Genomic DNA, 26,099 nt, shown 5'->3' on the forward strand with positions numbered 1-26,099 from the left:
AACAGGCTAAGGAAATTCAACAAGCTCCGCTGACCCTTACTGATTTTTTTTTACCAAAGAAACCTATCCAGATGTATTCTAGCTTCAGATAGCAACTGCTCTGCCCCAAAACACAGGAAACTGCAGACAGTTGTGGACATAAATCAGAACATCACAGAAAATAGCCTCCCCTTCATGGACTCTGTATACACTTCTCACTGGCTTGGTAAAACCGACAGTATAAGCAAAGACCCCAGCCACCCTGGACATTCTCTCTTCATACCCGTCCATCAGGCAGAAAATACAAAAGCCTGAAAACAACTACTGTACCCCAAGCTCAAGGACAGCTTCTACTCCACTGTTCTACTATTGAATGGTACTCTAGTAAGGCAAGATGGATTCTTGCCCTCACAATCTACCTCATCCTGAACTTGCACCTCATTTTCTGCCTGGACTGTACTTTCTGTTATTGTAACATATATATTCTGTATCATTGTTTTACCCTTATACTACCTCAATGCACTGATGTGATAAAATGATCTGAATGAATGGCATGTAAAACAAAGCTTTTCCACTGTACCTTGGTACATGTAACAATAATAAACTTATCTTCAGCTGTGCAAATCACAGTGAACGGTAGCAAAATGAAGTTACTCAATCTACCATGTTGTAATACCACACACAAAATGCTGGTGGAACACAGCAGGCCAGGCAGCATCTATAAGGAGAAGCACTGTCGACGCTTCGTCGGGGTCTCGGCCCGAAACGTCAACAGTGCTTCTCCTTATAGATGCTGCCTGGCCTGCTGTGTTCCACCAGCATTTTGTGTGTGTTGTTGTTTGAATTTCCAGCATCTACAGATTTCCTCATTTTGTAATAACACCCAGTAGAGTACAGTATGGCTTAAAATAATGATGTAACACAATTTCCTCCTCCTCTATAAAGGGAACTGTGTGCAAAAACACTCCTGAATCATATTTCCAAGAATATTTTCACAATTTGCCTGTTCTGTATTTAATTTAGAAGATGCTGATTAATATTAAAAACACAATCCAAGTGAAAATTTAAAAAACCTGCTGCCTACATTTATGGAATGTACTTTTATGCAAGTACAAAGAAACACAATTCGAGTAAGAATATATTGTTTTAAATGGCATCACTTAAAATTCTCAAAAAGAATGTGCAATTGGAGCACTGTTAATAACTTTTACAACCTTCATTACAACTTACGATTGCTTACATTCATAAAACATAGGAACAGAATTAGGCTATTCGGCCCGTCGAGTCCGCTTTACCATTTTATCAAGGCTAATATCCCTCTCAACCCCATTCTCCTGCCATATTCATAGAACAATACAGCATAGTACAGACCCTTCTGCCCATGATGTTGTGCTGACCTATTCCATGATCAATCTAACCTTTCCCTCCTACATAGCCCATAACCTGTCATTTTTCTTACATCCAAGAGTCTATTTAAGAATATTTTAAATATCCCAATTGTATGAGCCTCTATTACCACTCCAGGCAGCATATTCCAGACACCTACTACTGTGTTTGAATAAAACTACCTCTGACATCTCCCTAAGCTTTCCTCCACTTACCTTAAAAGGACATCCTCTGGTATTGACCACTGCCACCCTGGGATAAAGATACTACCTAAGAATCTTCCACACATCTATCAAGCTGCCTTTCACCCTCCATTACTCTAAAGAGACTAGTTCATGCAAATGCTTGCTAGGTATGTCCTCCAATCTAGGCAGCACCCTGGTAAATCTCCACTGCACCCTCTCTAAAACTTTCACATCCTTTCTATAATGAGGTGTTTAGTTCTGGTTGCAATACCTCAGGTGTTGTCTAAGCAGAGTTTTATAGAGCTGCAACATTATCTCACTGCTCTTGGAACACAATTCTACTACTAATGAAAGCCAGCTTAACATATGTGCTCTTAACCATCCAATCATCTTATGTAGCAACTTCGAGAGATCTATGGACACGGACCCCTCGATCACTCTGTTCCTCCACAGTACTGAGAATCCTGCCATTAACCTTGTATTCTGTCTTCGTTTGATCTTCCAAAGTGTATCATTTCACACCTTTACAGATTGAACTCCATCTACCACTTCTCTGACTATTTCTACATTCTGTCTACATCCTGTAACCTGCAATATTTTTCATTATCCACAACACCATTATGTCATCTGCAAATTTACTAACCCACTCCTTCTGTTCCTCATCTAAATCATTTATAAAAATCACAAGGGGCAAAGATCCCTGCAAACACCACTAGTCATGGACTACCAGGCAGATTACACTTCGTCTAGTACCACTCTCTGCCTTCTGTGGACAAACTAATTCAATAACCATGCAGCCAAGTTTCCCCAGATCGCATGCCTCTTGACTTTTTGAATGAGCCTACAATGGGAAACTTCGTCAAACACGTTACTAAAATCCATATATACCACACCTGCCACTCTACTTTGTCAATCTCTTTTGTCACCTCCTCAAAATTCAATTAGGGTTATGAGGTACAACATGCCTCTCACAAAGCTGTGCTGATTATCCCTAATATTACTACGATTCTCCAAATGCTGCTTCTAAGAATTTTCTCCAATTGTTTGTCCACCACTGACTTAAGAATCCCCTATGACCTTTCTTGAACAGCAGAACAACAGAACAACTTTTACCATCTCTGGTACTTCTCTGGCCAAGGAAGATGCAAAGATCATCGTCAATGTGCCAGCAATCTCTTCCCTTGCTTCTCTTGGTAACATGAGGTATATTCCGTCTGGCCTCAGGGACCTATCTAAACTACTGTTTCTCAGATACTCTAATGCTACCTCACATGTTCCAGCACATTAGCGTGTTCAATGCTGACTTCAGATTCATCAAAGTCTCTCTGCTTGGACCAACACTAAAGCATTCATTAAGGACTTCCCTTATCTTCTCAAACTCCAGGCACATGTTTCTCCCTTTGTCCCTGAACAGTCCTATCCTTGCTTGTTATCCTCCTCCTCTTCACATTCATGGGATTCTCCTTGATCCTTCTCACGCCCCTTTCTACCTCTCCCCAGTCTGCTTTAGCTCTTTCCTGGCTACCTTAATTTTCAAGAGTTCTGCCTGATGTTTGCTTCCTAAACCTGAAGAATGTTTCCACCTTCCTTGTGTGGATATTGAATAGATTATCTGATCAATGACCAAATAAGGCTAATGAGACTAAAGTATAAACCCTGAGTATAATTTCTAAGTTTTGCAATGTTATAGCATAGTACACTTAGGCAAATACCTGTATTTGCAGTTTAAATGCTTAAACTCAAGTCAGTGCAATTATAGCTAAGTCAGGTTCTTACACTATAAAAGAGAGTGGTAGATGCCTGAAATGTTGGTTGTAAGAGCAGAAACATTAGAGAGGTTTAGATAGACATATGAAGGTGACAATAATGGACATAGACATTGTGTAAGCAGAAGAGATTAGTTTAATTGGCCACTTGATTACTAATTTAGTTGGTTCGGCTCAATATTATGGGCCAAATGGCCTGTTCCCATGCTGTACTCTTCTATGATCTATGTTCTATCTATGATTTTTCACTTGAACTAAATGGCAATTCAATCATATGTTGAATGAACTTAGCAGTACATCATCTTCAGTAACAAGTTTGTTTTGCCACCCCAAATGGTGAGATAATAGGATGGTAAGAATACAGTGGAATACATTCAAAGAAAGAAAAATTAGCTAGGATTTCTGCTCCTTTCCAACTACAGGTTCTCTACAGTCAGAAACAGCAGAATTATACTTGGGAAAAAAGAAATAGCTGAACAATTCAATACAAAATACTTCAGTTTTGTTTCCTCACACATATAACCTCCAGAGATATTAAGGATCCAACGTTTTAGAGAAAGGGAAGAACTGAATGAAAATATTATCAGTAAAGCAACAGTGCAAGGGAAATTAACGATGCTAAAGACCTGAAAATCTTCCAAATCTGATCTGCATATAAAGTGTAAAAAGAACAAGCCCAAGAAATAGTGGATGTAAAATTATACAGAATCTAAAGCACTTTGTAATGATTAGAGGGTGGCAAATGTAAGACCACTTAAAAAACCCCAAAAAAAGCCAGGAACTAGTAATCAAAATATAGGCAATCGGGAAATTTCTTTAAGTGTGATGGTATTGGGCTTGCTGGAAGTTCTAAACTCAAATGAAGACTTTAAGTCCTATAGGATATGAATAGCCACAACTACTCTCACTAAAAGGAGATTATACTATAACTACCCAAACCTCAAAGACTAGTTTACTTCCCAGTTTATTCTACATGGTGAGTATAGCTGCCAATACCCACTATTTGAATGGTGGTTCCCCTCTCCTAACAAAGTAGTTCGAAACAGATAATTTATTTACAGTGATACATGTTTAAAATCTACACATTTCAGTTGGGCTGACCAGGGTAGCTCATACGATGAAAGGTAGGGCACTGAGTGCAGTAGAACAAAGGGATCTGGGAATACAGGTCCATAATTTGATGAAAGTGACGTTACAGATAGATAGGTTCATAAAGAAAGCTTTTGGCACATTGGCCTTCATAAATCATGGGATGAGATGTTATGTTGAAATTGTTGAAGACACTGGTGTCTTCAATTTGGAGACCAATTTGAGGCCTGTGTGCAGTTTTGGTCACCTACCTACAGGAAATATGTAAATAAGGTTTAAAGAATATAGAGAAAATTTACAAGGATATAGGCCTGAAAGACTGAGTTATAAGGTAAGATTGAATAGGTTAGAACCTTATTCCTTAGAAAGTAGAAGATTGAGAGGAGATTTGATCAAAGTGTGCAAAATTATGAGGGGTAATAGATAGGGTAAATGCAAGTAAACTTCTTCCACTGACATTGGGTGGGGCTACAACTTGAGGTCAAGGACTAAGCGCAAAAGGTGGAAGTTTAAGGGGAACATGAGGAAAAACTTCTTCACTCAGAAGGAAGAGAAAGTGTGGAATGAGCTACCAACATAAGTGGTGCATGCAAGCTCTATTTCAATGTTTAACAGAAGTTTGGATAGGTACACAGATGGTAGGGGCATGGAAGACCCTGAGCCCAGTATAGGTTGATGGGAGTAGGGATTTTAAATGGTTCAGCACGTAGATGGGCCAAAGTGCCTGTTTCCATGCTGTACTTTTCTATAACTCCAAGATAGACAAGGGAGAATAGATGGATGTTGTGTACTTTGATTTTCAGAAGGTCTTTGACAAGGTACCACACTGAAGACTGCTTAACAAGATAAGATCCTTTGGTATTACAAGAAAGAAACTAGCATAGATAGAGCATTAGCTGATTGGCAGGGATCAAAAGTGGGAACAAAGGTTGCCTCTTCTGGTCAGCTTCATGACTACTGGTGTTCCATCGGGGTCTGTGTTGGGGCTGCTTTTTATGTTATATCTCAATGACTGGATGATGGAATTGATGGCTGTGTGGCCAAATTTGTGGACGATATGAAGATAGGTGGAGGGACAGGCTGTGCTGTGGAAGCAGAGGCGCTACAGAAGGTCTTCGACAGATTAGGAAAATGGGCAAAGAAGTGGCAGATGGAATACTGCATCAGGAAGTGTAGGATCATGCAATTTAGTAGAAGAAATAAAAGTGTAGACATTTTCTAAATGGAGAGAAAATTCAAAAATCTGAGGGGCAAAAGGACTTGGAAGCCCTTGTTACAAACAAGAGAATATTTGCAGATGCTGGAAATCCAAGCAACACGCACAAAATTCTGGAGGAACTCAGCAGGCCAGGCAGCATCTAGGGAAAAAAGTACAGTCGATGTTTTGGCCTAAAGCGTCGACTGCACTTTTTTCCATAAATGCTGCTTGGCCTGCTGAATTCCTCCAGAATTTTGTGTGTGTTGCATGGAAGTCCTTGCATAGGGTTCCCCAAAAGTTAATTTGCAGGTTGAGTCAGTGGTGAGGAAGGCAAATATGATGCTAGTATTTATTTTGATAGGACTGGAATATAAAAGCAAAGATGTAATGCTTGAGGCTTTATAAGACACTGGAGAGGCCTCACTTGGAGTATTGTGAGCAGTTATGGGCCCTTATCTAAGAAAGATTGTGCTGAGATTGGAGAGGCTTCAAAGGAGGTTCACAAAAATGATTCCAGGATTGAAACGCTTGTCGTATGAGCAGCATTTGATGGCTGTGGGCTTGTACTCACTGGAATTCAGTGGAATGAGGGGAGGAGGGTTCTCATTGAAACCTGTCAAATGTTGAAAGACCTCAATAGAGTAGATGTGGAGAGGAAGTTTCCTATGCTGGGGGAGTCCAAGACCAGAGGACACAGACGCAGAATAGAGGGATGTCCATTTAGAATGGAGATAAGGAGCAATTTCTTTAGCCAGAACAAGGTGAATATGTGGATTCATTGTCACAAGTGGCTGTGGAGGCCAAATCATTAGGTATATTTAAGGCAGAGATTTATAGATTCTTCAGTAGTCAGGGCATGAGGGAATATGGAGAGAAGACAGGAGATTGGGCTGAGACAGAAATGGATCAGCCATGATGAAATGGCCGAGCAGATTCAATGGGTCAAATGGGCTAATTCTGCCCCTATCTTGAGCATTAATAAAGCAGGTCCAGTGACTCTTTACAGACAAAGTTCAAAATACAACACCTATTTGCACAGCTGTTCCATAACAAGTGCTTTTTAACTTAAGCTGATTTCCATTTACATTTTAAGAACTGAAGACTAAATTCCATTTAGGAAGAGAAATTAAACAAAGCAATATTGTTGAACGTTTATTTACAACTGTTTGTGACCTTTTGAAAGCAAGCTTAGGAAACGTGAAATATAAGTGAATATCTATCACAGAAGCTTTTAAAATAGATATAGCAGTATATTTGTAAAGCATTAATGCATTTGGACAAAATTAGCGTGGATTTATGAAAGGGAAAAAAATCCTTAACGAATGTGCTGGAATTTTTTCTGAGAATGGAACCCAAAGAATAGAGAAGGAAGAAGCAGTTTCATGTGCAATTCCTCTGTACCTGAGGAAGGTTGTTCCTGCCTTGAAGGAAGTGCAGGGAAGGTTTACCCAACTGATATATGGGATAGCAGGAAGAGATCGGATCAGGTAGGTCGATATTCACTGGACTACGGATGAATAAGTGGGGAATCTCATAGAACCCCATAAAATTCTAACAGGACAATATAGACTAGATATTGTGAGATTGTTTTTGTTAACTACAGACAACAGAATGATGGTCACAACATTTGTCATTTATAATTGAGATCAGGAGAAACTCCTTCACATTGAGGGAGGTCTATCATAAAGGTAATGGAGATCAAGTCATTAAACATATTCAGAAATGAGGTATATGTATTTTTTAATATGCAGCTTATTAAGGGATATAGGGAGAAAGCAAGAATAGGGTACTTTAGAGATAATAAGCCATGATAATTGGTTTGAATGGTTCAACTGGACTATGTTTCACAATCATGGCTGGACTTCCATTCAGAGCCAAATAGCATATTCCTCCTCCTATTTTCAATCTTCCCATTTTAACTCCTTTTGCAAAATCATCCTTAGGTATTTCACAGGGATCTTATTAAACAAATACTTTTGTGCATTATTAATAGCATAATAGAAGAAAGGAATACATGCTATAGAGAGCAACAAACACAAAATGCTGCAAGAACTCAGCAGGTCAGGCATTATCTATGGAAGTGAAAAAGCAGTTGACATTTCAGGCCAAGACCCTTCTTCAGGATTGAGAAGGAAGGGGCTAGATATCAGAATAAAAAGGTGAGTGTGGGAGGGGAAAGAGGCTAGCTGGAACATGATAGGTGAAACCAAGTGAGTGGGAAAGGTCAAGGAATGGAGAAAAAAGAATCTGATAGGAGAGGAAAGTGGACCATAAGAGAAAGGGAAAGAGGGGAGGACCTAGGGGGAAGTAAGAGGCAGGTGAGAAGAAGTACAAGTTCAGAGAAGGGAATAGAGAAAGAGGCAGGGGAAATTTGTTTACTGAAAGGAGAAATCAACATTCATGGAGGGTACCCAGACAGTATATAAGGTCAGAATCAGAATCAGGTTTATTATCCCTGGCATGTGACGTGAAATTTGTTAACTTAGCAACAGCAATTCAATGCAGTACATAATATAGAAGAGAAAATAATAATAATAAATCAATTATAGTATACGGATATTGAATAGATTTAAAAAAGCACAAAAAACAGAAATACTGTATATTAAAAAAAGTGAGGTAGTGTCCAAGGGTTCAATGTCCATTTAGGAATCGGATGGTAGAGGAGAAGAAGCTGTTCCTGAATCGCTGAGTGTGTGCCTTCAGGCTTCTGTACCTTCTACCTGATGATAACAGTGAGGAAAGGGCATGCCCTGGGTGCTGGAGGTCCTTAATAATGGACACTGCCTTTCTGAGACACCGCTCCCTGAACATGTCCTGGGTACTTTGTAGGCTAGTACCCAAGATGGAGCTGACTAGATTTACAACCCTCTGCAGCTTCTTTTGGCCCTGTGCAGTAGGTTCCCCCTCCATACCAGACAGTGATGCAGCCTGTCGAATGCTTTCCACAGTATATCTATAGAAGTTTTTGAGTGTATTTGTTGACATGCCAATCTCTTCAAGCTCCTAATGAAGTATAGCTGCTATCTTGCCTTCTTTATAACTACATTATGTTGGGACCAGGTTAGATCCTCAGAGATATTAACACCCAGGAACTTGAAACTGCTCACTCTCTCCACTTCTGATCCCTCTATGAGGATTGGTATGTGTTCCTTCATCTTACCCTTCCTGAATTCCACAATCAGCTCTTTCGTCTTACTGACATTGAGTGCCAGGTTGTTGCTGCGTCACCATTCCACTAGTTCGCATATCTCACTCCTGTACACCCTCTCGTCACCATCTGAGATTCTACCAACAGTGGTTTTATCGTCAGCAAATTTATAGATCGTAGCCACACAATCGCGTATACAGAGAATAGAGCAGTAGGCTAAGCACACACCCCTGAGGTGCACCAGTGTTGTCAGCGAGGAGGATATGTTATCACCAATCCGCACAGATTGTGGTCTTCCGGTTAGGAAGTTGAGGATCTTGTTGCAGAGGGAGGTACAGAGGCTCACTCAGGTTCTGCAACTTCTCGATCAGGATTATGGGAATGATGGTATTAAATGCTGAGCTATAGTTGATGAGCAGCATCCTAAAGTAGGTGTTTGTGTTGTTCAGGTGGTCTAAAGCTGTGTGAAGAGCCATTGAGATTGTGTCTGCTGTTGACTTATTGTGGTGATAGGCAAATTGCAATGGGTCCAGGTATTTGCTGAGGCAGGAGTTCAGTCTAGTCATGACCAGCCTCTCAATGCATTTCATCATTGTCGATGTGAGTGCTACCAGGCGACAGTCATTAAGGCAGCTCACATTATTCTTCTTAGGCACTGGTATAACTGTTGCCTTCTTGTTGCACCTTAGCCTGAAAGGTGGCCACATCTTGGCTCTAAAGGCCATGGAATGACACGTCAGAATGGGAATGGGAATTAAAATGTTTGGCCACTGGAAGTACAGCTTGTGGCAGATGGTCCAGAGGTGCTTGACAAAGCTGTCCCCCAATTTACGATGGAGGCCACATCAAGAGCACCGGACACAACAGATTACCCCAGTGGATTTGCAGCTGAAGTGTTGCCTCACCTGGAAGGACTGTTTGGGGCCTCGAGGTGTATGGACAGGTGTAGCACTTAGGCTGCTTGCAGGGATAAGTGCCTGGACGGAGATTGGGGGGGTGGGGGGGAGGGACAAATGGACAAGGGAAATGCAGAGTGAGTGATCCCTGTGGAAAGTGGATTGGGGGGGGAGAAGAGATAAAGATATGTCTAGTGGTAGGATCCTTTTAGATATGGCGGAAGTTGCCAAGGATAATGTACCTCTTGTACTTAATGTTTATGGTCTTCAGCTGCTGTTGCCCATACACTTCAAGGTTCGATGTGTTGTGCGTTCAGAGGCACTCTTTTGCACACCACTTTTGTAACATGTGGCGACTTGAGTTACTGTTGCCTTACTGTCAGCTTGAACCAATCTGGCCGTTTTCCTCTGACCTCTCTCGTTATCAAGGTGTCTTCACTCAACAGAGCTGCCACTCACTGGATGTATTTTGTTTTTCACACCATTCTCTTTAAATTGCAGAGACTTATCTGTGAAAATCCCAGGAGACTGTAGTTTCTGATACTCAAATCACCCTATCTGGCACCAACAGTCAAAGTTACTTAGATCATGCTTCTTCCCCATTCTGATATTTGGTCTGAAATACAACTGATCTTCTTGACCATGTCTGTATGCTATTATACATTGAATTACTGTGATATGATTGATTGATTGATTACATATCTGCATTAATGGACAGGTGTACCTAATAAAATGGCCACTGTTTATGACTAATTTCTTTATATTTCTATAGTGAATTGGTCATCGAATCATTTGAATGGAAACAGATCCTTCAGCCCACTAAGACCATACTTGATGTCAAATCTCCTTTTACCATAATCATCCAGTAATCCAATTTTGTTTCCCCCACTTTCACATTAGCTCTCCATTATACTTCCACTTACCTACACACTATGAGCAATTTAATGGGCTAATTAGCCTACCAATCTAAACGTCTTTTGGCATGTGGGTGGAAAATGGACAGCGGGAAAAGGGGAAAATGACAAATTCCGTATGTCAGGATTCAACCTGCTCACTGAAGCTGTGAGGCAGCAGCAGCATTAGTCACCCGAGTTGTACAAGATACTGTTGAAAAGCTACAATGGATAGAGGTGTTTGGGACCATGGTAGGATTTGGAAAGGCTGAGTGTATTAAACTGAAAGCCAGTTGTTGGTGTAGTGGCATTTGCACTGAACTTCCAGGCGAGTGGTCCTGGGTTCGAAGACTGCCAGCTCTTTACACGCTTTCCATCCGTGCTAGGTTGAGCATCAAGCTAGCAACTTGGCCTCGTTAAAAAAAAAACCAGACAATTGCTAAGAAAATGGTGAAGGTTGCCGCTCGGTGCGCCGCAAGGTGTGGAGTGGAACAACATATTAAAATGAGGCATTGCTTAAATGAAAACCAGCATGTCATGAAGCACACACTGATTGAAGTTTGGACATGAGCAGCAGAGTTTTACATAGCATGTCTGCAAAGAACAGAAAGATTGAAACCAGCTAGTAAAGATAGGCTTTAGTAGCAGATGTGATGAAGCAAGGTAGAATAGGGCAATTCTTTGTCAGAGGAAACAGGCCACAGGCATGAAGTCCAAATCAAAGAAATAACTGCTTCCGTTGTTTCCTAACGATCCACTAAATTAAAACATGCATATTGCTTATTTAAGTGAGGTCCAAATAGGTGCATGTGTATAGAAGATTGAGAAATTGTTTTTAGGAAAATGAATTAACATCCCAAAGTATAGTTGAATAACATAACATATTATAGTCCTCAAAATGGAAGTAGCATTGCCCAATCCAATGCATATTATTGACTTACTCCATTTTTTAAAATCACAGGCATATGTCTGAATGAAAAGGTGCTGACCATTCTGAGCCACAGTTGGCTCTTGCTATTAATGGTCCCTCCACAGAAAGTCTGGAGATAAGAATCCTATCAAGCAGATTTCAAAAAGCAAGAAATATAATCTTTAAAAGTGCCTGAAATATAACTATAAAGATAAAAGATAACAAACAGCTTTAGTATATTGTAAATATAGAGAGACTTTGGTTTATCCTAATGAATAACTGCAAGAAAAAGTCACCAAGGTAATTAATGATGAACAAAAAAAAACTATGAAGCTGATCAGAATACTGCAAAGGTGTGGATAATTATCTGATTTTGTCATATCGCTGAGAAATGTTACAACACATAATTTTGGCAATTTCAACATTACAGTGACTATTTCTAAACAATTTGGTTTGAGGAAATTAGACATGGTCAAAAAACCACAAAAGTGAGAATTTAAAAAATCTATAAACTTAAAAAAATTTCTTTTTATTGAATTTTCAAATAGTTACAGAAGGAAAAAAAAATTATCAACCCTCCCCCCCCCCCCAACATATCCCTGTGGAAAGAGAAAAAAAGAGAGAAGAAAAAAGAAAGAAAGAGTGTCTGGATATCGGAAGATCCCCACATGCTCCACGGAGTTCATAATAACTTTAATATATATATTTATTTCTTTCCCCAAATAACTAATAATTTTATCTTCGGAGCACCTATATATTTAATCCTATCTTTTGTAAATAAGGGTGCCAAATTTTCAGAAATATTTCATATTTATCTCTTAAATTATAAGTAATTTTTTCAAGTGGAATGCAGCTAAAAATTTCATTCTTTCAACGATCTCTACTTAAGTATGAATCCGATTTCCAAGTAACTGCAATAGCCTTTTTGGCTACTGCCAATGCAATTTTTATGAACTCTTTCTGATATTTGTTCAATTTGGGTTTCGGTTTTATCCCTTCAATATCACCTAGTAAGAATAATATTGGATTGTGTGGAAGCTGTGTTCCAATAATATGTTCCAGTAAAACTCTTAAATTTGTCCAAAAAGGTTGAATTTTAAAACAAGACCAAGTAGAGTTTAAAAAAGTACCAATTTCTTGATTACATCGAAAACATTGATCAGATAAATTTGAGTTTAATTTATTTATTTTTTGTGGTGTAATATATAATTGATGTAAAAAGTTATATTGTACTAATCTTAGTGGTGTAGCGGTGTGCTACACGCAGCGCTAAAATTACGACACGGAGTCGGTAACTGCAGTCGAAGGAAAAAACTTTATTCGAAAACTTCAGCCTCACTTTTAAGCCTCCCTCAACCGGCCCCCCATGGCGCAGAGGCTCCAAAGCTCTGTGCTCGCAAACCCCCGTCGGCTATCTAATTGCGCCAGGAAATGGGTCGCCACAGTGGAACATTTATTGTATTTGTCATACTGTCAAGACATAATCTTGACCAACTTGTTTCATCAATTTTAATATTCAAATCAGTTTCTCATTTTTGTCTTGACTTATGAATTCCTCGTTTAATTGCCTGCTTTTGAATCAAATTATACATACCAGAAATAATTTTTTTAATTTTTCCTTTATGAATTAAAGTTTCTATTTCATTAGGTTTCAGCAATAACATTGTTTGACCCAGTTTATCTCTTAAATAAGCCCTTAATTGGAAATAACAGAAAAGAGTGTTATTTGATATTTTATATTTATTCTTTAATTGGTCAAATGACATTAATATACCTCCTTCAAAACAGTCTCCTATATATCTAATCCCTTTGTGAAACCAGTTATATAAAAGTTGATTATCCATTGTAAAAGGAGTAAGTTTATTTTGAATTAAAGGTCTCTTTGCTAATAAAGATTTCTTGATCTCATCATCAACATTTATCTTATTCCATAAATCAATCAAATATTTTAGTATAGGAGATTCTTTCTTTTCCAGTATCAATTTAGATTCCCATTTATATATAAAATCTTCTGGTATATTTTCTCCTATTTTATCTAATTCTATTCTAATCCATGCCGGTTTATCTTCATCAAAAAAAGATGCAATAAATCTAAGTTGATTTGCTTGGTAATAATTCTTAAAATTTGGTCATTGTAACCCAAAAATCTATAAACTTTAAAGATTATGAGAACTCTGGAATTATAGGAACAAGGAGTACCTTGTACGGGGAAGCAATTGTGACATTGTCTTATAATTTGCCATTATGGGTATACTACACTCTCTTAAGGAAGACTGTTTGGAGCCCTGATTGGTAGAGAGAGAGGAGGTGTAGGGGCAGGTGTTCCACTTGCAAGGGTAAGTGCCAGGAGGGAGAACAGTGGGGAGGACAAATGAACAAATGAGTCACAAAGGGAGCGATCCCTGTGGAAAGCAGAAAAGTTTCCTTGCAAGCAGAAGAACTGCTACACCTGCCCCTACACTTCCTCCCTCGCTACCACTCAGGACTCCAAGCAGTCCTTCCAAATGAGGCAACACTTCATCTGTGAGTCTGTTTGGGTCATCTATTGGTATCCAATGCTGCCAGTGTGGCTTTTTGTTTATTGGGGAGACCCGATGCAGATTGGGAGCCTGTTTCACTGACCACCTACACTCCATCCGCCAGAAAAAGCAAGATCTCCCAGTGGCCACCCATTTTAATTCCACTTCCCATTCCGACATGTCAGTCCATGGCTTCCTCTACTGTTGCGATGAAGCCACAATCAGGTTGAAAAAGCAACCCCTTATATTCTGTCTGGGTAGCCTCCAACCTCATGGCATGAACATTAATTTCTCGAACTTGTAGTAATGCCCCCCCCTCCTTCACCGTTCCCATTTCCCTCTCTCACCTTATCTCCTTACCTGCCCATCACCTCCTTGCACCCCTCCCTTTCCCTTCTTCTATGGCTTTCTGTCCTCTCATCAGATTCCCTTTCTCCAGTCCTGTATCTCTTTCACCAATCAACTTCCCAGCTTTTTCTTTCACCCCTCCCAGTTTCACTTACTACCCCTCTCCCCACTTTCTTATTCTGACTCCTCATCTTTATTTTGTCCAGACCTGAAGAAGGGCCTTGCCTTGAAACATCGACTGTACTCTTTTCCATAGATGCTGCCTGACCTTCTGAGTTCCTCTAGCATTTTGTGTGTTGCTTGGATTTCCAGCATCTGCAGATTTTCTCTTGTTTGTGAAAAAGAAAGTGTAGTCCTGTCTTTTCTGCAGTTCTATGTGTCAGACAAGTACTTATTTCTGGAGTTCAAGAAAATTAATCTCAGGGTTGTATTTGGTGACATACAGTACTTTGATAATAAATTTACTTTGTACCTTGAGTGAAATGCAATTGTGACCAACCACTCGGCCATAATTCACCCATGTATAATAATGCAATTCCTACTATTTTAGAGTGTTATCTGTGAAATTAGGTCATGTTGTTCTGAGGATCACCTGTCATTAGCCATTCTGAGATCATTCATCCTTTTACAGAGTTGGGCCCTTCGCAATATTCCCCGTTTAAGGGGTGCCTTCTGAATAATCCCAACACTGAAATTGACCAAGCCCTTTATTATATTTTGAGAAGTAAATTTAAGTATACTTTAAAATCAGAATCAGGTTTATTATCAAGGATGTATGTCAAGAAATGTTTTTCTTTGCCAGCAGTTACAGTGAAAGACATTAATTATTACTATAAGATACAAAATAAATAAAAAATGTACAAGAGGAATAGCGGAGTATTAAATTCAACAGAGACCACTAAAAGCAGTACAAAACCCTAGCAAAAATCTCAATAAGATTCTATTTCAAAATTGTTAAATTATTTTACACTATTAGAGCATATCAATAGGATTTAATACTAATAAATACTGAATTCTATATATACTGTAACAAGTATTCCTAAAGAAATGAACATGTAGAAAGCCTAGCACTGAAATATTACAGCTGCAGATGAGTCTGCAACATTTAGACTGCTTTATCTTGAACTGTTAATGCATCCAACTCAATTCACATCAGCTGGCAGAGACCCGAAACTCACTGTTAATGGTGGGCAAGAACATCTACAAATACCTTCAAACATTTGGAAGGAGCAAACAATAAAAGGTAAGGATTTACTCATCCAATTGGTCATTACTAACCTTTTGCAATTTCTGAATCTGCTCTGCATGACTCTTAGCCTGCTACCCACAAAGCAAAATATTTTTTAAAAATCAATTTAGGAAAGTACACACGGTATTATCCAAGCAAAGGGCATTGAAATATATATTAAGATACAAAAAGTGTAAACGGTAGCACATAATATTTGGAAAAGTATCAACATAATTCCCTTAGTAGCTGCTACTCACCTTCATCATACAATTCTTCAATTGCTTGCCATGTTTCCGCTCGAAGTTCACGATTAGTTTTTCCCAGGACATTTCCATCAGGCCAATGCATAAGGTAAAGATCTGGAAAAAAAAATCTATATCTAGGTGCATATCCTCTGAAGAAATAATGTACTGAAGCCAATATTTACAGATATACTGTACTTCAAAAATGTGTTGAAAGTCCTTTGGTGTGAATAACAGTTAGATCGACAGAGTTTGGATAACATTTGGTACAATCGTACACTATTTGCCCATGCACAATAGAGAAGAAATTGTATCAACACGTGAATTAATTCAGCTAACAATCATGGTCTCAACATTAGTAATGTAACGTTATGTTATTAGTAAAGAAATGGGACTTTTTGTTTGGTTTCACCAACTAATATTCTATGTAAAGCAAAATATCACTGGAATTGTCAAAGAACCATCTTGCCAATTTTTCGTGGGAAAGCAAGGTTGCAATTATCTTTTGAAATCCACAATTAGATTAATTCATAAATAAGCTTTATAAAAATATGTGAATATGTGACAAAGGATAAAGATTCTAAAGTACAAAAGAAATGCCTAGATTCCTGTTAATGTTGAAATTTTGTGAAAATGCAGACAATTTAGGTACTCTATTTAATTTACTTATCAGATTTTCTCAGGTTGGCATTGCTGGCAAGCAGCTAAGTAAAACTGGTGTATGATGGCAAGTTATTTACAGTATATAAAGAGAAATGGAATAAACAAATTCATCTTCCAATTTTGAATATATTTGAGAATTTAAGGTTTACTGTATCAACTCTGCAGGGCTCTGCTTCTAGCAGTGCTTATGAACTGTTACTTAGTGTCTCAGGGTGTCCTGTTTCCAAGTCTCATTAAGCATATTCGATTACTCTTTCCAACATTCCATAAACATACCTGGTTTTGTATCCTGCATTGTCTTAAGTTCACTGAATAAATTATAATACTACAGTCTAAAATTAAATGTGGTATATTAAAATGGATAACATCTCTGTCTTGGAAACATGGCGGTCTGGCACCACCTCAGTTCTGAGAATATCGGCTTATTGAAATTCTACTGTATTATCTAAAATGATACTGAACTTTTTATTTTTTATTATAGAATTTTATCTTCAGCGTTGTTGTTTTAAATATCTTGGTCCATTAACAATCAACTGTTTCAAGAAAAGATGTTCAAAGTCCAAAATACAAACTAGAAATGCTAGAAATGCATATTAATTTTTTCAGCATCAATAAAGGAAGTGAATATTTCTATGCTACACCATATTCTGTGCAAATTAAGTGGGAAAAACAAGCTACTTCTGAGATGAAGCAGATTCACATATTATCCAAAATCAGCAGCTGTACAGAAAATAGTCATAGCCCATCTCGTCCATGCCAAACTGTTAATCTGCACAGTTCCATCCACCTGCATCCAGACCATAGCACTCAACATTCCTCCCGTCCATTTATCTATCCAAATTTCTCTTTAAAAGTTTAAATCAAACCCAAATCCACCAATTCCACTGGCAGCTTGTTCAACACTCTCACCACCCTGAATGATGAAGTTCCCACATGTTCCCCTAAAACAGTTCAACCTGCACCCTTAACCCAACTCTCATCCAACCTCAGGAAATAACTGGCCTGCATTTACCCTGTCTAAAACCTCAATTTTGTATACCTCTAACAATTCTCCCCTCATTATCCACTCCACTGCCTGGCCTTCATCAGCATTCCTGGTAACTTCCTTGAAAAACACCATAATAGTGGTTAGACATGAACATGACATGCACAAAGCCATGTTGACTACCTCTAATCAGTCCGTATCTATCCAAGTACTTATATATCCAGTTCCTTAGAATACCTTCCATGAACTTACCCATTACTGATGTCAAGTCCATCAATAACTTACCCATTTCTGATGTCAGACTCGCCAGCTGATAATGTCCCATCTTATTTTTAGAGTCTTTGTTAAACAATGGAACAATATTAGCTTTCACTAATCCTTCACAGCATTTCAGTCGTTGCTAAGGACATTTTAGATATCTTTGCAACGGCCCCAGGAATTTCTGCACAGTTTGAGGGGGTACTTTGTCAAGCCATAGGGATTTATCCATCCCTCACACTCTATCACGTCTAAAACTATGGGACCCTGGAAAACTGAGCTGCCAGTCCAGCCTCTCCTGGAACCAAGTCTCACTAATAGTTACAATATCATAATTCTACATGATGATCAATGCCCAAAACTCATCCGTCTTTCCTACACTACTCCTTGCATTGATATATACACAATTCAGACACTTCAATTTCTGACTTTGTTTGCAGGCTTAACAAAATCTTTCCCCAGAATTACTCCACTACCTGTTCTGGTGCTTTGGCTCCCATCCCCTTGCAATTCTAGTTTAAACCTCTCCCCTGTGCAACACTAGAAAACCTTCCTGCAAGTATATTAGACCTCCTCTAGTTCCAGGTGCAAACCGTTCTGCTTGTACAGGTCCCACCTTCCCTGGAATAGAGACAAATGATCCAAAAATCGGAAGCCCTCCCTCCTGCACAATCTCCTTAGCTATGTGTTAAACTGTATGATCTGTCAATATCAAACTTTCAAAATATACAATAGTTACTTTCAATGCCAGGTAATATTGGACAGACTATTCTGGTTGTTTTCCAACATCAAAATATACAAAGGCAATCCAAGTAATGAGCCTACAGGGGCTGAATCAGATGGGATTGTGATGTGGAGTTTACATGTCATCGCTGCCTGCTAATTAAGATGCATTCAGTGTGCAACAAGTGTTAGTTGTGCTGCGGATGACTGTGCATCTAAGTGGGTTTAAAAACTGTGATATTAACACTTACACTGCTTAAAGCCTGGTTGCACCTTGAAAAAGCTAAGAGTAGTAAAAAAGCATTTTAAAAATGACAAAAATCACTTAACAGATTAGTCAGCATACAAGGAGATCAACATTCAGGTCAATGAAGAGTTCTAATTGCAAAGAATTCAAGGAGTGAGAGAATAACCACCAGTTAAGAAAATATCAAATTAAGAAAACGGGAAAACATTTCAAAGGCATCACAACAGATACGCAGGCTGAAATAGAATTGCTTCCTGAATATTCTGACCACAGATACACTGTACTTAACAGCCAACTCACCCACTCAACCACACTGCCCTCCTTATAGGACTGCTTTGCTCAGTGTCATTTCTACTTTGCTTCCCAATCAAGTCATTAAGTCATACAGCATGGAAATGGCCATTTAGCTCAAAAGTCCACACTGATCATTGGAACCCATCTATGTTAATTCCATCTCAAGCACTGGTTCTGTTTCCTTCAATGCCAAGGTGATTCAAGAGCTGTTAAATGCTGTTTGTAGCTCTGCTTCACAACTCTGTCTGGCAGTGCAGTATCCCATATGCCTTTTTAACTACATTTATTACCCACAGTGACATCTTCAAGGAATTGTGGACACCAAGGTCTCTCTGTTTCTCCATCCACTCAGGACCTTACCATTCATGGTGGATGTCTTAGCCTCAATAGTACTCCAAAAATCCACTCCTCACATTCATCAGGATTAAACTGCATCTGCCATTTCACCAATATGTTAGTATCAATCAGAAACCCAAGATTACCATCCACACTGTCAACAACTCTACCAAAGTTAATGGTTACTTACTGATTATGTCTCCTACATCTAGATCCATATCACTCATATATATTACAAACAGCATCAATCCCTATATGATACCATTAGTCACAGACATTCAATCATGGAAACAACCTTCTGCTATTGCTGAGGCCTTACTAAAACCCATGGAACTCCATATTAGAATTTCACCAACACAAAAAATTCTGAAGATGAAGTCTTGAGTTATGCACACACAGACACCAAAGAAACTCCGCTGGTCATTCAGTAAACCCTCTATTGCTGCTGCCAGACCTATCAAGTTCCTCCAGCATTTTGAGTGTGTTACCAGGATTTCACCTTCCCCTTCCCCTTTAATGAGTTCTCCAACCACAAAGTCTATCTCTCTGTGAATACTATTGAAAATCATTCATTTAGAACCTCTTGTATCCCTTCTGGCTCTATACATAGCTGGGGTTTTCTCGGGTCTGTGTGAAAACATGAAATCAGTAAAGGTTCCTTCAATACCCTTCTCCATCATTAAAAGTGTGTTTGATTTTAAACTTTTTTTCCAGTTCTGAAGCAAGGTCATTGACCTGAAATGTTAACTCAGTTTTATTTCCCCATAAATGCTGCCTGAACTGCGTATTTCATACATTGTACTTTTTTTTTTAAAAAAAAGGTCCTTTAGCACCTGCCTCATCATTCCCTGTTTACTCTAACAAATTAAAGAACACTAGAAATCACCACGTACAAACAAGCTGGATGAACTCAGCAGGTCGGGCAGCATCTGTTGAAATTTCAACGGATGCTGCCCAACCTATTGAGTTCATCCAGCTTGTTTGTACGTGTTGATTTGACCACAGCATCTGCAGTGTACTTTGCGTTTACTAGAAATCACCAAACAAGCACTCATCTGGTTTTTGTAGTAGCACATAGAGATCAACCTGAGAATCACTGATAATCACTTTAAAATAATACAAGTAGGAGATTCTAAGCATACAGTTAACAGAAGGGAGGAAATGGAGAAAGAAAACCATTCAGTTTGGTGTAAGTAAAATTATTTTACCTGCAGAGATCAGCTCTAGAATGGCACTGATGGTCTGAAATTGGTGTTGTGCAATTCTCATATCTCACAAAAAATCATGCATTAGATATCTAAAACTTACAAATTATGCTCTGGAAGTTGAATCATGAACTTCATGTCAAATATATAACAACTGGAATGCCATTGTGGTTTCTCCAAGGATCCACTTTTGTCAATTTTTACTGCACGAAGCATAAGATATGAAATGCTCACAAGAGTTTCAGGTGGGTTGTGGGGCAGTGTGAGTGCTAGTTGCTGTAAAGAGCCAACAAAGCACAGTTAAGGGGAGGAAATGGGGGGAGGGAGGTAAAAGAATCTTGAGTGATTAGATTGTGAAGGGTCAAGTGCGATATGTGATGGGAGCGAAGAGAGACAGGGTGGCAATTGGTTGGTTTTGTGGCAAGATGGGAAAGATATTTAAGGGGTGGTTTCAGCTTAAAGGGCACACATTTGTGGCTGGTTCCAAGAGCTAGACTAAACAAGCTGGGATTTATACAGTGAAATTTTACATTTCTTCAAGCATGCTTTCCAGAAATGGCATCCAGGTTATAGAGATACATTTCTGCATTAACAAATCAAATGTAAGCAGGACTCAGCATCAAAATTATGATTTGTAGAATACATACAGCAAGTTTGACAATTAATATCCATTAAATTCTGAGAATGTCACAGAATAAAGTTGTACTATGCAATAAAATTTGTAGCTTAGAACTTCTACAGATCATTATAATTTCTGGGACTAGGTTGAACATTTCAAGTTAAAAGATGGTACTCAAGTGTAGGTCTCTGCGCCCCACAGACAGTTCTGAGAAGTGACCTCACATTCTGTATATAATGAACAGAAGTTAATGAAATATAAAAAAATGCATTGCATAAAGCAAAAAATTAAGATCTCGATCATATATTGAAAGACTGGATTTGTCAGAATCGTTTTGAACCTATGCCAGTTAATGGTATTGTGATCATGAAACAAGCAGATTCATCATGGCAAACTGAAAATTGATGGTAATTGTGAAGATTCAGCAGGCTGATTGCAGAAATTTAAGAATAGACATAGCATTAAATTTTTTAAAGTGCCTGCTGATCATGAAGCAGCAGAGACATTTATTGAGTTTGCCAGATTGTTGCTAATGAAAATCTAACACCAGAACAAGTCTAAAATAGCAATTTTTAGGTTTTATGTAAGGTATAAAAACAAAGCAAAATACAAATATAGTGTACTGTAATCTTTTAATCAAAACATGGCATTGTAGGTGGAGACTGAAAGCCTGCCGTTATTTGTTGCCATTCAACAGCTGATTCAGGTATTCCTATGAAGCTGTTGTGCGGCTCTTAAAACCATGCACACTTTATATTTTTATTGATTTAACGGTATGTAATAATTTTTAATGTTAAGTTCATATGTGTGATGAACAAGTGTAAGGCAAAGACTGCTTACTGGTAGCACATAAATTCGAAGTCGGAAATTATGGCAATCTCAAGCTATCTCATTATATATTCCAAAATACAAAAAACCTGAAATCCAAAACACTTCCAGTCCTAAGCATTTTGGATAAGGAATACTCTACCTGTATTAATGTATCTTTATAATACATATTTGACTTATTGTGGAAGTTGCATATGCCGATCAGAAATTAGTTATTACTTCACAGAATGAAAGGTTAGTACTTACAAAATTTAAGACATAGAATTGTAATTCTGATAAAGTGTAAACTGTCATAAAGCAGATTAAAGGTCCGAAAGGTCATTTTTACGTACAACAGCATATTTCTGATATATTGCTTGAGAGTGACAATACATTATTTGCTAATTTACAAGATCAAGGTACTATAACAAATTATAAAGAATTCAGTCTTGATTAAGAGTGATAGATCATTGGTTTTAAAATAGCATCCAACAGTACTCTATTTTGTCCTTTTATTTGACTACCATATGCACGTCGTGTACAATCACTGCATGAATATTCAGTACATGCTAATTGTGTAACAGCACCGATTTTATCATCGACTAGATTTTATTTTTGGTGCACAAATCCAGTCCAGAAATTGGTATCTTACAGCCACATGCAAGGTTAAGAAAGCATGCAAACATCCAAATCTTTTACCAACTACAGTCTGAACATGATAGCAGAAGGAACACAAGCGACCTGGAGACATCACTCCCTCTTCTAACTCTTGAGGAAGCATCTGATTTTGGTGCTTCCAAATAGCTATGGGGCTGAAACTAATTCACAGAACTCTCAGATTTCTCCACTATTTGAAAGCTCTTAACAATTTCCAGGCCAATAAACCAGCTTAGACACCTTCCTCCATCAGCAGGGGAAAATTCTAACTGAAGGAACTTTGTTCCAAACTCTGTCTCTGACTAGATTTCTGGTGAAAATGGCAGTTCCTTCTACAAGTAAAAGCATGGCTAACACCTGCCTCTGAGAACATATTCTATCTACCAGCAGTCTCCAAGTATTAGCTGTGGCCGATAATAAAATAACTGGGCACAGAACACATGCAGTCCAACAACTCAAGCATCCTTTTTTATTTTACTTGTCCATTGGCCTATCAGTTACAGATATGGATTATTGTAAATCGTAAATGTTTGAATTCCTTACTCGCAAAATCAATCAGCATTCACAATAGAGGTTTCATGACAAAGTCAATTGAAGCTTCAAGTGGACAACCGATGATATTTTGAAGTTAATAAAGACAATAGAGCCTTAGTTGTTGGGCATATTTCACATCCTTCTGTTATCCTGTCCGTCTCCGGAACCCCCTATCCTGTAAAGGGATGCTATGTTTTAGGAAGAACATTCTGGAGAAGTCTCACTACAGAGGCCTCACATGTTTGGCTGGATTACATACTGCTGCAGTCTATCTGGTCTGCAGTAAGCAACAGTGTCTCCAAAGGTCTTGGCCACCTTTGCTTTACTGCAACTTCCACAGCAGGACACTTCATGTAATGACATCTCTGCAAATTCTAAATTTCATGTTGCAATAGTAACGGAGATTTTGTCTTGGCTCATTAAGGACAAGGCACTAACTATTGTCACATAAGTAAGTTGTACCACCCTATGCATTACTAACATTGTTTTTACAAAATGATGGGTTAGTTTGAATTTTGTTTAATATTTAAGGTCCATTTTGCAAAAAGGGCACAAAAGGCTTGAATAGATTCAGTTGGTGGATGACAGTCCTCACTTTATACAACTGCAGCACATGAAGGTTTAAAATCTATTGCACACAGCTGGCACAGAAGGTAACTAATTTATCTCACCCTCACACATGCTTGGTCACTTCCTCCCTGATAAATATACATGCAGGTTGAGGCCAAAAAAATATAATCAAGTGTTTATAACCTAAAATAAAAATATGCTCTATAGAAATAATAGAATTGGTGGAACTTATTGTGCATTTTTTTTTAAAATAGTACCTCCTTATCAGCTGCATTGCGCAACGCTAATTGCCAGCTTACCCCTGACGAATGCCTAACAAATTCAAAACAGTAATAAGTCCAACTATAGCAACTACAGTTTGCAAAGACGGAAATAGATAGGCACCTACTCAACAATGCAAATAGTCTGCTGTTAACGTTTGCCCTTTACATGATGACTACAAGTGAATGCCAAGGTATTGTTTGTTCAGCTGTTCATTGCCAAATCATACAAATAACAAGTTCTGAGTTACAACCTTCTTCCTGACATCATATCCTGCCTTTTAAAATATTAAAAAATAATCTAAAGAGGGCAAGCATCAACTTTTAAAATGTGCCACTAACAATGATCCCTTCAGAAAATTTTAAAGTAAATATACTATATCATTTGTTATAAGTGGTCATTGCCAGCAAATTTTTAAGAATGCAAATTCTTACACTAATGAAATGGCAGCAAAGGACAATTAATACAAATATACTTCCTTCCTCTATGTTACAAATCAAGAATGAACTCATCAAGCTAAACAGGTACTGAAAAATGGAAATGACAATAATGGAAATACAAAACAGATCAATTGATGCTTGGAATAAAAAGGCATAGAAAATCAGAAGCATTTTCCATCACAAAGATATGTGGAGGGGCAGGTTGTGTTGAGGAAGCAGGGATGCCTACAGAAGGACTTGGACAAATTAGGAGAATGGGCCAAGAAGTGGCAGATAAAATGCAGTGTAGGGAAGTGTATGGTCATGCACTTTGGTAGAAAGAATAAAAGGCACAGACTATTTTATAAATGGGTGGTAAATTCAGAAATCAAAGTTGCAAAGAAACTTGGGAGTCCTAGTACAGAACTTGCAGTCTGAATCAGTAGTAAGGAAGACAAATGCAATGTTAGCATTCATTTCAAAAGGACTATAATATACAAGCAAGGATGTGATGCTGAGGCTTTATAAGACATTGGTCAAACCACATTTGGAGTATTGTAAGCTGTTTTTGGCCCTTTATCTAAAATAAGTCTGTGCTGGCATTGAAGAGGGTCCAGAGGAAGTTTATGAAAATGACCCCAGAACATAAGGGTTAAAGTATGAGAGGCGTTTTCATTGTTCTGAGCTTGTGCTGGCTGAAGTTTAGAGCAGAGTAATCTCATTAAAATCTATTGAATATTTAAAGGCCTAGGTAGGCTGGATGTGAAGAGTATGTTTCCAATAGTAGGAGAGTCTTGGATTAGAGGGCACAGCCTCAGAACAGAAGGATGTCCCTTCAGAACAGAGATGAAGAGGAATTTCTTTAGTCAGAGGGTGGTAAATCTGTGAAATTCATTGCCACAGACGTTGATTATATTTAAAGGTTGATAGGTTCTTGATTAGGGAGGGCATCAGAAGTTATAGGGAGAAAACAGGGGTATGGGTTGAGAGGGATAATAAATCAGCCATGATAGAAAGGTGGAGCAGACTCAACAGGCCTAACAGTCTATTTCTGCTCCTGTCTTATGAAAAGTCTCAACTAAAGTGTTAACTACAATGTGTTTTGTCTGAGATTTTTAGTTTTAATTTTAAATAAAGGTAGATAAAAAGCTATATTGTTACATTTAATTGTAAAGGAAATGTGAAATAAGAAGAAAATTCAATATGCTTTAAATTAAAGAACTTGCATTTATATGGTACCTTTCACACTTTCAGGACATCCCAAAAACCTTTAAAGAAAATAAAGTATTCATAAAGTGTAGTCATTAGTATATACAGTTACACAGCCTACAAAAAGTATTCATCCCCCTTGGAAGTTTTCATGATTTATTGTTTTACAGCATGAATCACAGTGGATTTAATTTGGATTTTTTGACACTTATCAACAATGTTTCAAAGTGAAAACAAATTTCTACAAATTGGTCCGAACTTATTACAATTATTAAACACAATAATTGATTACATAATTACTCACCCTCTTCAAGTCAGTATATAGTAGATGCAACTTGGCAGCAATTACAGCCTTGAGTCTGTGTGGATAGGTCTCTATCATCTTTACACATCTGGACACTGCAATTTTTCCACATTCTTCTTTGCAAAACTGCACAAGCTCTGTCAGATTGCATGGGAATTGTGAATAAACAGCCCTTTTCAAGTCCAACCAAAAATTCTCAATTGGATTGAGGTCTGGGCTCT

At 38.2% G+C, this 26,099-nt stretch overlaps 1 protein-coding gene across 12 annotated transcripts in view; it reads right to left on the reverse strand.

The window, feature by feature from the left end:
- Positions 1–26,099, reverse strand: part of zgc:110366 (uncharacterized protein LOC550476 homolog) — a 147,142-nt gene that overhangs the window by 73,450 nt on the left and 47,593 nt on the right. For 11 of the 12 annotated variants that reach the window (XR_009514795.1, XR_009514796.1, XR_009514798.1 and 8 more), the window contains one exon: positions 15,803–15,904. The exons of the other annotated variant lie outside the window; for it this stretch is intronic. Coding sequence is in view for 5 of the 11 variants with exons in the window: in XM_059984627.1 (XP_059840610.1) it covers positions 15,803–15,904 (102 nt within the window). In the remaining 6 variants the exon portion in view is untranslated. The remainder of the gene's footprint in view (positions 1–15,802; positions 15,905–26,099) is intronic. 12 annotated transcript variants of the gene reach the window in all.

Source organism: Hypanus sabinus, chromosome 11 (assembly GCF_030144855.1).
Source record: "Hypanus sabinus isolate sHypSab1 chromosome 11, sHypSab1.hap1, whole genome shotgun sequence".
Taxonomy (NCBI): domain Eukaryota; kingdom Metazoa; phylum Chordata; class Chondrichthyes; order Myliobatiformes; family Dasyatidae; genus Hypanus; species Hypanus sabinus.